Source organism: Heptranchias perlo, chromosome 40 (genome assembly GCF_035084215.1).
Source record: "Heptranchias perlo isolate sHepPer1 chromosome 40, sHepPer1.hap1, whole genome shotgun sequence".
Lineage (NCBI taxonomy): Eukaryota > Metazoa > Chordata > Chondrichthyes > Hexanchiformes > Hexanchidae > Heptranchias > Heptranchias perlo.
The window spans coordinates 7,190,475-7,203,689 of record NC_090364.1 but is presented as its reverse complement, the minus strand read 5'-3'; the positions used below and the strand labels follow the sequence as shown (position 1 = coordinate 7,203,689).

The window sequence follows — 13,215 nt, the reverse complement described above, 5'->3', positions numbered from 1 at the left end:
TTCCAAAGGCTCAATATCACTCACCATGTGAGGAGACCAAAACTGGACACCGTATTCTAACTGAGGTCTAATCAGGGTCGTGTACAAGAACAAAATAGTGTGCTTTGTCTTAAGTCAATGGACCTATAAATACACCCTAGTACCCTATTTGCTCAAGCTATCGCTTCATGGCATTGGTCATGAACCTTTAGAGATCTATGCACTCGAACGTCCAGATCGCTTCCCTTTTCCACTGGCTTTAGTACTTTTCCCTGAAGGGTGTATGTATGTTCAGCATTCACCCTGCCTATATGCATAACACTTCACTGTTCTAAGTTAAACATCATTTGCTAGTCACGAGCCCAACCCCCCAGCGCATATAAATCTGTCTGTGGTTGTCAAGTGTCCATAGTCCTTACTCTTGCGCATAACTTGATATCATCTGCAAACTTTCAGATCATTCCCCCGCCCAACACCTACACCTAGATCATTAATAAAAATAGTAAATAGCAACGGTCCTTACACCAATCCCTGTGGGACACTGGTGACCGGTCTCCAAGCAGATCCAAATCCATCTACAACCACTTTCTGCCTGCAGGCTTCCAGCCAGTTCTCAATTCAACCAGCAGATTGCCACGAATACACTTTGATCTTGTAGAGAAGCCTCTTATGCAGTACCTTATTAAAAGCATTTCGGAAGTCTAAGTAGACAATCTCTGCTGGGTTTTCCTCATCGACTATCTTGGTGACAGTGGTGACAAAAAATACAATCAAGTTAATAAGACAGGACCTCCTATTTTTGAAGCCATGTTGGGTGTCCCCAGTATGTCCTTCTCAGTCTAAGTAGCGATATATTGCATTCCTAATGAGTCCCTCAAGCATCTTCCCTATTACTGACGTTGAACTAATGGGCTTATAGTTACCCCAATCCATCTTACCTCCTTCTTTAAAGACTGGAACTACATTAGCCTCCTTCCAGTCTAAGGGATCAGTCCCAGACTCCAGTGAGCTATTAAAGATATGGGTAAAGAGCTCACACAGCACCTGTCCCATCTCCCCTCGGACCCTCGGGTGGATATCATCCAGACCGGCTGCGTTATCTATTTTAAGGTTCTTAATTCTATCTAAAACAATATGTTTGGCTATTTTTAATGTTAACAGTTTTATCGCTAACATCATTGAATTCTGACAATCGAGCATCACCTTCAAGAGTGAAGACCGATGCAAAGCATTCATTTAGTATCTCGACATATGCTGAGAGTCCTTTGTAAGCTTTCCTTGAATAACCTTCAATGGCCCAGTACAGTCCTTGACAGTTATCTGGCTCTTCACACAGCTGAAAAAGCTTTCCCCATTACTTCCACAATTGGTGACGATCCTCTTTTCCATTATCTGACAGCGGCCTTAGTTTTCATTAGCTATTTCCGGTAGTTTTGCTCTATTGAGTATTACATAACTTCACTTTGTTTCATAGATTGGTTACAGCACAGAAGGAGGCCATTCGGCCTGTCGAGCACCTGCCGGCTCTCTGCAAGAGCTATCCAGCTAGTCCCACTCCCCCGCCCTTTCCCTGTAGCCCTGCAAGTTTTTTCCTTTCAAGTACTTATCCAGTTGTTTTTTTTGCCAAACACCTTAACTCTGTGTCCTCTGGTTCTTGACCCTTCTGCCAATGGGAACAGCTTTTCTCTATCTACTCTGTCTAGACCCCTCATGATTTTGAGCACCTCTATCAAATCTCCTCTCAACCTTCTCTGCTCCAAGGAGAACAACCCCAGCTTAGAATCATAGAAAGGTTACAGCACGGAAGGAGGCCATTTGGCGCATCGAGTCCATGCCAGTTCTATGCAAGAGCAATCCAGCTAATCCCACTCCCCTGCCCTATGCCCCTAGCCCTGCAAGTTTTTTCCTTTCAAGTACTTATCCAGTTCCCTTTTGAAAGCCATGATTGAATCTGCCTCCACCGCTCCCTCGGGCAGTGCATTCCAGATCATAACTACTCGCTGCATAAAAAGGTTTTTCCTCATGTTACCTTTGGTTCTTTTGCCAATCACCTTAAATCTATGTCCTCTGGCTCTTGACTGTTCTGCCAATGGGAATAGTTTCTCTCTATCTATTCTGTCTGGACCCTTCATCATTTTGAATACCTCTATCAAATCTCCTCTCAACCTTCTCTGTTCCAAGGAGAACAACCTCAGCTTCTCCAGTCTATCCATGTAACTAAAGTCCCACATTCCTGGAATCATTCTCGTAAATTTTTTCTGCACCCTCTCTAAGGCCTTCACATCTTTCCTGAAGTGCAGTGCCCAGAACTGGACACCATGCTCCAGTTGTAGTCGAACCAGTGTTTTAAAGGTGCATCATGACTTCCTTGCTTTTGTACTCTGTGTCTCTATTTATAAAGCCCAGGATCCCGTATGCTTTTTTAACCACTTTCTCAACCTGCCACTTTCAACGATTTGTGCACATATACCCCCAGATCTCTCTGTTCATGTACCTCTTTTAGAATTGTGCCCTCTAGTTTATATTGCCTCTTCTCATTGTTCCTGCCCAAATGTATCACTTCACATTTTTCTGCATTAAATTTCATCTGCTACGTGTCTGCCCGTTCCACCAGCCTTACTATGTCAGAAACATTTTTGTTTACATCTTACTTGTCTTTGCACGCGACCAGTCAGCCACTGTGGCTTTTTCTTACCACAGTCTCCTTCTGTAAACTTTGATGTCTTCCACATGTTTTATTTTGTTCTTAAAAACTTTCTATTTATACTCCACATCGGTTTCATCATCACCCAGTAGGGTTAACCAATTAACCGGATAGAACTCTTCTGCCATTTTAGTAAAGTTCACCCGTCTGAAATCTGGAATTACTTGTAGATTTTCGGTATCTTTGGTTCTACCGGCCGATTGAAACCGTATAATATTGTGATCACTGTTGCCCAGGTGTTCTCCCACATGGAGGTCCGATACCAGCTCAGGCTCGTTACTAAACGCGAGATCTAGTATACGACGACCCCTAGTTTCCTCTTTGACTTGCTGAGTCAGGAAACAGTCCAGTATATTTTCAACAAATCTCTTAGCTGAATGAACTTCCCACCATATCAGATGGTAAGCCATCGTGCCCCTGAATTTCAGGCAAATTAAAGTCACCCATCAGACAATGGTCACGAGGCTTTAGAGATCTGTTTCCTTAGTAACTCATCATGTTCAGGGTCTACCATTACTTGAAGGGGCTGCTGCTTGTCTGGTTGCACTTCAGTCCCACGCTCGTGATCTTTGGCCACCCGGTGCAGACTGGGGTGGACAAGTCGGAGGACATCCTCGTGGGTCTGCTCCTGGGCCTGGCCAAGGTGGCCATCTATAGGACGAGGATAGATGTGGCCCTTGGGGGCGTTCATTCCGGCTGCCTGCCTCTCTTCTGTGGCTTTCTCCGTGCCCTGGTGACCCTGGAGGATGCGGTGTCTGCCGGTGGGCACCGCAGGGACTGGAGTGTACCTTCGCCACTGACAATAATATTGAAATTTAATTTGCTTTTGTAATTGATCTATGAAGATGACAAATTTATATCTAACCCCCCCCCACCTTTAATAGGGGCATAACTAAAAAAATAAGACCTGGGGGGGTCTATAACAATTACCAATAATTGGTCCCTCACCAAGAGCCTGATCTACTTGAACCCAGATAGCTTCAGCTGAATCTAATGAAGCAATATCCATCCCTCTACTCTTTTTTAATTGAAACATTACGGAGACACTGATTTGCCCCAGTGTCATCAACCCAAATAAAATAACAAAAGTGCTCCCCTTTTTAGAGGGCAAATCCCATCTCTCTGGAGCTGATAAGATTCTCGCTGATAAAGATAGCAACCCCACCCCCTCTTTGACCTACTCTATCCTTTCTGAATCCCTCGTAGCCTTTTCGGTGAATCTCTGCCCCATCACTCCCACCTAGCCATGTCTCAGAAAAGCACAAAATATCTAATTTTTCATAGACAGCATATGATTGGAGTTCTAACAATTTGTTTATAACACTTCTCACATCTGCATGGAAACAATTTAAAGGTCTATCATCTACTTTCTCAAGAGTTCTTTGCCACCCTGCCTTAGTTTAACTGTAACTTTAGTAACTATACACTAATCATCTAACCCAGTAAGGTTATCGTTAAACATGGCTATACTTTCCCAAGCTGATCTAGTATAAATGCTTCCTAAAAGCTAGCTCGATACCCTCCGCCAACCTTTGTGAACCTAAGGAGTTTAAGTAGAGGCCATCCCTTCTAAAGAACTTACCTTGACCTGTGAGTATCTGCCAATTTTATATGAATGAAGCTTCTTTTTACAAAGATCCCGAAGCCATATGTTGAATCCAGTGATTCGGCTGTCCCTCTCTAGCGATCTAGTCATGACTGATAATAGCCCTGAGACTACTACCCTTGCTCACTTGTTATGGAGGTCTGCTATAAAAAAAAGAAAGAAAGACTTGTATTTATATAGCGCCTTTCACAACCTCCAGTGGTCCCAAAATGTTTTACAGCCAAATGAAGTACTTTTTGAAGTGTAGTCACTGTTGTAATGTAGGAAACGCAGCAACCAATTTGCGCACAGCAAGGTCCCACAAAAAGCAATGTGATAATGACCAGATAAATCTGTTTTAGTGATGTTGGTTGAGGGATAAGTATTGGCCAGGACACTGGGGAGAACTCCCCTGCTGTTCTTCGAAATAATGCCATGGGATCTTTTACGTCCGCCTGGGAAGGCAGACGGGGCCTTGATTTAACGTCTCATCTGAAAAATGGCACCTCCGACAGTGCAGCAGTCCCTCAGTACTGCAGTGGGAGTGTCAGCCTCGAGTTTGTGCTCAAGTCGGGTCTTTGTATGAATCCCGCAATACAAATGGATTTTTATCTATTATGTCGTTAGTACAGCATGGAGGCAGTTGAGGCAGGGGATGGGGGCTAGGTGCCATCAGTGTACACGTGGAACCCGACCCCATACCTGTGACTGTGGGATTCTGAAGCAAAGATCTAACTGGTGCTTATTGTTTTACACGAATCTGTTTCTTTACAGATTATGTTGCTGGAGACAGCGCGGCGATACAACCATGAGACGGAATGCATCACCTTCCTCAAGGATTTCACGTACAGCAAAGATGATTTTGCACGAGCCGGTGGGTGAAGCTGGGCTTCTGATACCTCTCCTGTTTCTTATAGCGGTCTATTTCTTCCAGGTTTTTTTGTGCCAATTTTCTTCCCTCCTCCCCTAAAGGAGCTCCACGAGCATCAGTAACCCCACCGGCATCTCAGCTATGCGGCCATTCTTCATCATGTCTCAGCCTAGATGATGATGATGTGGCGGCAGGCTATTCGACCACAGCAGCCGTCACACCCTGGCCTGACCCTATCCTCATCCCAACCTCCACATGCTGAAGCCAATTGTGGCACCTCAATTACTATCCCAGGCTGAGACTAGCTAACACAGCATAGACCAGGAATTGAACATGGTCTGAATGGCTGAATAATACATCAGTTGGTGTTTTAAAAAATTCTTGAGTTGTAGGCGTTGCTAGCAAGGCCGGCATTTATTGTCCATCCCTCGTTGTCTTGAAGAAGGTGGTGATGAACCACCTTCTTGAACCACTGCAGTCCGTGTGATGAAGGTTCTCCCACAGTGCTGTTAGGTAAGGAGTTCCAGGATTTTAACCCAGCGACGATGAAGGAACGGTGTTTTATGTCCAAGTCGGGATGGTGTGTGACTTGGAGGCGAACTTGGAGGTGATGGTGTTCCAATGCACCATGCTGCCTTTGTCCTTCTAGGTGACGGAGGTCGCAGGTTTGGGAGGTGCTGTCGAAGAAGTCTAGGTGAGTTGCTGCAGTGCATCCTGTTTTTACCCACTGGGCCACTGGAGGGAGCCGGTTGTTTTAAATTTAGTGAAAGACAAAACTGAGCATAGTCCGAAAATACATAGAGTGGTGATGGAGACTTTCTGCCGGAAGAGGGCTCGTTTTCCTCTGTATTAATTGGGACCCAATCCCCTTTCTAGAATCAAGGACCTTTTGAAGTTGCTGAGCTTGGATGGCACTGAGCTGAGCAAAATAACTTTTTATTTGTTCTGTTTTTTGGGTTATCCGGTTTGAGGGATGAGGCTGTAGAGTTAATATTTGTACCACACATTATGACACGATAATATTTATACATGGTGTGCTGCATATCAGCAGTTTAATATTGCAGTTTGTTTATTCTTGTAGTTTGCGGTTCTATTTATGGTTCAGGCTGACACTCCAGTGCAGTACTGAGGGAGTGCTGCACTGTCGAAAGTGCAGTCTTTCGGATGAGATGTAAAACCGAGGCCTTGCTGCCCCCTCAGGTGGATGTAAAAGATGCTATGGGACTATTTGAAGAAGAGCAGGGGAGTTCTCCCCGGTGTCCTGGCCAATATTTATCCCTCAACCATCATCACTAAAACAGATTATCTGTTCGTTATCACATTGCTCTTTGTGGGAGCTTGCTGTGTGCAAATTGGCTGCCGCGTTTCCTACATTACAACAGGGACTACACTTCAAAAGCACTTTGGCTGTAAAGCGCTTTGGGACGTCCTGCGGTCGTGAAAGGCACTGTATAAATGTAAGCTCTTTCTTTCTATTTTCCACACCCCCAGCCTCCCTGAGTGAGATTGTCAGTTAGGGCAGGGTTTGTGCTGTGGGCTGATGCACAGGAGCTGGATCGAGATAGTAAAACTCATTTCAAGTAGGACCCGAACAGTCAGCATTCAGAAGAGACCTTCAGCCTGTCACACTAGCCTAGATTTGAATCCATAAGTGAAAGGCCAGTGTTTAACTCTTCATCTGCTGCCAGTTAGCGAATTAGTTCTATGTTCCTATTAGCTTCCTATGTTCCTATTAGCTTTTTGCCAATTAAAGGTATTAAGGGATATGGGCCAATGGCAGGTATGTGGAGTTAGATCACAGATCAGCCATGATCTTATCAAATGGCGGAGCCGGCTCGAGGGGCTGAATGGCCTACTCCTGTTCCTATGTTCCTATGTAGTGCGACAGCGTCTGGAACTGGCAGAGCTCTGGCACTCTAGCATTCACATGCTGCCGTTGCATAATGTTTTCTCGTCTCTCTCTCTCTCCCTCTCTGTTACTTAGGATTGCAGTTTGAGTTCATTAACCCGATCTTCGAGTTTTCGAAGGGAATGAGAAAGCTGCAGTTGGATGATGCTGAATATGCCCTACTCATCGCCATCAACATCTTCTCAGCAGGTTTGTGTTCATTATTTATTTAACCTTTTATAAAAGAAATCATTCTGGGTTCTTCATGGATGTGAGTGCTGGGGAATGGCACACTCTTCACTTCAGGCACTCAGTGTCGGCATCAAGTACTCCCAAGTCATCTATAGCGCAATTAAAACTGGCTGTAATCTGCTCCGGGTTGTGCCTCAGCAGAGAATTAAAAACAGAAAATGCTGGAAGTACTCAGCAGGTCCGGCAGCATCCGTGGAGAGAGAAACAGAGTTAACGTTTCAGGTCGATGACCTTTCGTCAGAACTCCCAGCGTTTTCTGTTTTTATTTCAGATTTCAGGCATCCGCAGCATTTTGCTCTTGTCTCTGAAGAGGATTCTTCACGACACCAATGTGACAATTCTCCACTTCCCATACCGGCTAATTTTGAGCGAGACTAGCGATATCGGGCAAAGCTATAGCCAGTTTCAAGCTGTGAGAAGTGGATTGATCCAAACTCACTTCAGGTCCGTTCCTTACAGCAGACAGACTTTCATCCCACAAAGGGTAGTGGAAATCTGGAACCCTCTCCCCCAACAAGCTGTTGAGGCTGAGGGATTAGTTGAAAATTTCAAAACTGAGATTGGTAGATTTTTGTTAGGCAAGGGTATTAAGGGTTACGGAACCAAGGCGGGTAGATGGAGTTAAGATACAGATCAGCTATGATCTAATTGAATGACGGAACAGGCTCGAGGGACTGAATGGCCTACTCCTGTTCCTATGTTCCTTGGTCTGGGCTGGTTTTGAAGCCAGGTCTAACACACTTCACCACTTAGTCCTCCAGTTTAATTTACTTTTAAAGTCATTATATAATTAAGGTGGAGTGCGTTGGTGAACTTACACCCACAAAACTTTTGACCTCATTTGCATGACTTACCGTGCGAGCAGTCAGGGGCACGTAGCTAGCTCCTATCACCATGTGGCACAGCACAGGGGAGCAGAAACCCGTTACGCAGTCTAAGTTTCCAATTGTCTATCTTTCCTTCCCCTCTCCATTTCCCCAATCTGCATCTATGCATCCAGTGGTCTGTCATACCCTGACAGTAGCGCCCAGACCTCAGAGAGTGCAATGCTAGAATTTTGGCATTTGGTAAATTATTGAGATTCCTGCATTCCCCATCCCACTGCTTTGTTTGTACAAATAAAATACAGCGACCAGATTTATTTTCTTTCAAATGACTTTGATATTTTTGTGTTCACAGACCGCCCTAATGTTCAAGACCATGAATTAGTGGAGAGGCTCCAGCAGCCGTATGTTGAGGCCCTTCATTCGTACTTGCGCATCAAGAGACCAAAGGTAGGCTTGGCCAATGCAGAAAGAAGAAAGACTTGCATTTATATAGCGCCTTTCATGACCTCAGGACGTCCCAAAGAGCTTTACAGCCAAAGTGCTTTTGAAGCGTGATCACTACTATTGTAATGTTGAAAACGCAGCAGCCAATTTGCCCACAGCAAGCTCCCACAAACAGCAATGTGATAATGAACAGATAACGTGCATTTAGTGATGTTGGTTGAGGGATAAATATTGGCCAGGATAACGGGGAGAACTCCCCTGCTCTCCTTCAAATAGTGCCATGGGATCTTTTACATCCACCTGAGAGGGCAGACGGGGCCACGGTTTAAAGTCTTATCCAAAAGACGGCACCCACAACCTTTTGACTTGGAGGCGAGAGTGCTACCAACTGATACTTTGCTTGTATGTAACCATGCTACACCAGGCCTGGGAGTGCTTGATGCTGACACTGGGTGCCTGAAATAAGAAACTGTTCCAATCCCTGCACTAACATTCCTCATCTTCATTCACACAAAGTCCACAAAAAAATATTGGAGAGGGAGAAATCACAAATGAAGATTTAAAACCATTGCTGAGATATTTTAGTAAGATTTAATAGTGGTTTTCAAAATTATGAGGGGTTTTGATAGAGTAGCTAGGGAGAAACTGTTTCCACTGGCAGGAGGGTCGGTAACCAGAGGACACAGACACAAAAAAGCCAGGGGGCAGATGAGGAAAAACATTTTTACTCAGCGAGTTGTTACGACCTGGAACACACTGCCTGAAAGGGCGGTGGAAGCAGATTCAATAGTAACTTTCAAAAGGGAATTGGATAAATACCTGAAAAGCAAAAATTGCAGGGCTATGGGGAAAGAGCAGGGGAGTGGGACTAATTGGATAGCTCTTTCAAAGAGCCGGCACAGGCATGATGGGCCGAATGACCTTTTGTGCTATAAGATTCTGATTCTATAAGTTGTTTTTCGTTTTGTTTTACAGGACCACCTGATGTTCCCTCGCATGCTGATGAAGCTGGTCAGCCTCCGGACGCTCAGCAGTGTCCACTCCGAGCAGGTCTTTGCCCTCAGGCTCCAGGACAAGAAGCTGCCGCCCCTTCTCTCTGAAATATGGGACGTTCACGAGTGAACGAGGGAAGGTCGTGAGCAGGAGAGGAGGGGGTGGAGTGGACCTTTTTTTTTAAAACAGAAAGAGAAAAAAAAATGTCTTGTTTTTTTAAACTAAAATGCAAAGGAAAAAAAAAATTCAAGAGGGCTTGACCAACGTGTGGGAGAGGGAGGAAAAACAAAAAAAAAAGGACGGATGTCAGACTTTAAATGAATACAGGACCTGGATATCTGGATGCCAAGGAGACATCCACCGCTGCACTTACTGGACTGAGCTCCGATGAGAGACTAAATCTCTACTTGTTCCCGACGCAGTGATATTGGTACCGCTGCTCACTTTATCTCCTTTGTTCGTTGTTTAACATGAATTGTTTACCGACCCAAAAAGATTTTAACAGTGATTTTGTGGGATTTTTTTTGCCCAATAATATATATGAAGTTCAATGATTTTTTTTTTAAAAAGAGCGAGTTTTCAAAAAGATAGATCAAATTCAATCTGGAATTGGAAAGCATGTTGTTGCAGAGACTGTGTGTGTGCGTTCCCCCGAGAGTTTTAGTCATGTTCCAAATGAAGGGAGTTGGATCTTGCTGCAAAATAGGCAACTTATTGCAGAGAAGCAACCTATTTAGTTTTATATCAAATACAAGCACTACATCCCATTGGTGATTATATTGACCTCTGAGGCAATGAATTGTTGGTCACTGATGTGACTTACTGAGGTTTCTGATAATGTCCTTGGTATCCACTGTTTGTTGCGTTACTGGGGTACAGAAGTTGTTTTCTCCTAAGGGATCCTGTCGATGTAAATTTTGCAGATGTTTGTTCCCCCACACTTAATGTTTGGATGCCCATGATATTTTGGACTGTGTGAATTGAGGAACTGGTTGAATTCTGCCAACCAATTATGGGAAGGGGAGAAGCCTGTCTTCAGGCATTGCCATCAGACTTACTTGGACCCTTGGTCTTTTCTTCTTGAAATGCAGCCGTCTCCGTGTCTCTCATTCTCGTTCTGTCGTTCTCTCTTCCTGTGTCTCTCACTCTACCCTCATGTATGTCTCGTCCTGTCTGTGCCTCACTCTGGTTTTTAATCTCTGACTGACTCTCTTAATGTGTAATGTGTCTCATTCTCTGTGTACCTGACTCTCATTCTTTGTGTGTGTCTCAATCTCTCTATCTTCATCCCTTAATTGCGGACATCGAGTACTTTGCTCAATACCTAACTGATTTTGACATCCAACTTTGGATGTCCACACAAGTGGGTAAGAGAGCAAAAAAAATGCAGCCAAGAAGAGAAAGATGAATAAAGAGAAAAAAACATTTTTAAAGGGGGGAAAATTGAGGAAAATAGAAATATATGTAAGGACGAACATATGAACCCCCCCAAGCCAAAATGAATCTGATGCAGACGGCCGATTGTGGGTGGACCGCGTGAGACGTGGTCTCACTCCGAAGCGGTAGTCCCTCCATATCTCACTGCGAGGGGGAGACAGGCAGCATGTTGTTGCATCTTTGCCAATCAGGCTTTGCCACTGGGCAGTGTTGTGGGGTGGGTCACTCCACTGCCCAGAGGTGATGTACCATTGCTCAAAACATTTTTACCAAATAGTGATTTTTAAAAAAAAGTATATATTTTTCACAAAAATGACCATTGTTAACATTTTCACCACTGTCTTGTGTAACTCAGTGATCCCCATCGAGGCCATACTTAACGCCATCCTCACTTTGATCTTTGTACATTGCATGGGGTTCAACCGCTCTGTGTGTTAACTCGTAAATGGAGACAAGATACAGATCAGCCATGTTCTAATTGGATGGCGGAACAGGCTGGAGGGGCTGAATGGCCTCCTCCTGTTCCTATGTGCCTCCCAATTGCTCCCCTCCTCTAGGCAGTGAGGTTTGGTTCCAGAGGGGCTCCGGGAGGTTTCTGGGATCTCGCCAAAGCTGCCTTGGGCGGTGATCCTCCGACGGTGATTGTCGATTCTTCGAGGGCATTGGTGCCGAGCTCAATCCCGCTCTTGCCCGATGTCCACACGTGCACACGTTCCAGCAACAGCTACGAGGTAGCGCTCGGGAACGAGAACCCTTATTGATTTTCTTTTCCTCACCTCCCTTGCCCCAAGAGTCCGGAGACCAATTGTAGTTCCCCTGACTCGAGATCAGCTAACTCAGCACAAACTGGGAATTGAACCCGAGACCACCAGGCCCCTCTCCCTGACTCAACCCCACTAATTGTGAGATTGCACCAATATCCACATGAATCCTCTAGTCAAGGAAACAATCTTCTCAGCTCAACTCATTGCAGATTTGTCCTAAGGAGATTTGGGGTCCAATTCATTTCCACACTGAAATATTTTAAACTTTTGCCCTAATTAATTGTATTTTCCTTTCCTTTTGTATTGGTCGGGGGGGGGGGGGGGGTGGTTGGGGAAGGGGAGGCCTGAGAGAGCAGGCGGACAAACCTGTTCCCAGGCCTTTGTCAATACCGCACTTGTAAATAGGGCCTATCGCCCCAAAAATGAAAAAGAAGTTGGAGGCTGATTTTTTTTTTAAATTTACGATTTTGGGAAGCACTTTAGAATGAATAAAAGGATTGTGAGTTTTAACTTTTGTTTTTCACTCCTCCTAAAGTTTCTGATACCTTTCTCTTAGCCTTAGCGGGATTCCTTGAATGGAATCCTTATCCCCCTCACCTCGAATGTACAAAATTACTATTTAAAATTTTTTTTTTGTTGTCAGGAGGTTTTCCGATCTCCCATTTTGTTTTTGGAATTTTGTGTAATAAGGTGAATAGCGGGAACATGCCTTGTTGATGTCGTACCCACTGAAAAGCTTGTTTCTCATTTGCACAGTCTTACCAATTGCACTTGGGGGCTCTCCTTTAAAACTCCGGCCCTTAATTTCTTCTCCACTTACTTTTTCCAAGGCACAGACTGAAACGACTTTCAGACAGAAATTGTGTTTCCTCATTGCTAAATCTTTGAGCTTTCTCCATGGACCTTCCTATATGTGGATTTTGAGAGGGGGCGGGAGGAACCTAAATAGCTCCGATAAACACTATGGGCTAAATTTTATTTGCGCACGTTTTTTGTTATCTGTGTTGCACTGTTTACGAACTATCCATAAGCACCTTGTTGGGTGCTGGGTGAATATTGATGGAAATTAAATATTTCCCTGCCTTTGTGCATTGGCCCGGTCGGAATTATGATTCAGAAAATGGGCATATATGGCACAGGAAAGATTTTGGGGCTGGGAACCTTTGCATTCGTTCAGTTCAGTGATGTTGGCTCTGGGGAATGAAGCACTTTCCATTACAAAAACTCAGTCTCAGCGCTGGGCACTCCCAGGTTAGTTCGCATATCGCAGATTGTACACCGAATAAAGCTCCATACAATGTGCCTCAGTCCCAACTCCAATGGAGTGCTCCCTAGTACACCCAGTGGGTCCCTTTCCACACTGGCTCCCCCAAATAATGGGCAAGTTTTATGCTGTGACGGATCGAGCCTGCCCAAACTCATTTTCCTTAGGAGCCCTACAACATCCAAAGAGAGGGGGTTCCATCCGTCA

The 13,215-nt window shown here is 44.7% G+C and overlaps 1 protein-coding gene across 2 annotated transcripts in view; it reads left to right on the top strand.

Moving 5' to 3' along the window:
* The window catches only part of nr1h3 (nuclear receptor subfamily 1, group H, member 3), a 29,203-nt gene extending 17,142 nt beyond the window's left edge, over nucleotides 1-12,061 (top strand). For both annotated transcript variants that reach the window (XM_067974500.1, XM_067974499.1), the window contains exons 8-11: nucleotides 5,043-5,142; nucleotides 7,124-7,237; nucleotides 8,459-8,553; nucleotides 9,526-12,061. In XM_067974500.1, coding sequence (XP_067830601.1) covers nucleotides 5,043-5,142; nucleotides 7,124-7,237; nucleotides 8,459-8,553; nucleotides 9,526-9,672 — 456 coding nt within the window. In that variant the 3' untranslated portion in view covers nucleotides 9,673-12,061. The remainder of the gene's footprint in view (nucleotides 1-5,042; nucleotides 5,143-7,123; nucleotides 7,238-8,458; nucleotides 8,554-9,525) is intronic.
* The last annotated feature ends 1,154 nt before the right edge of the window (nucleotides 12,062-13,215 follow it).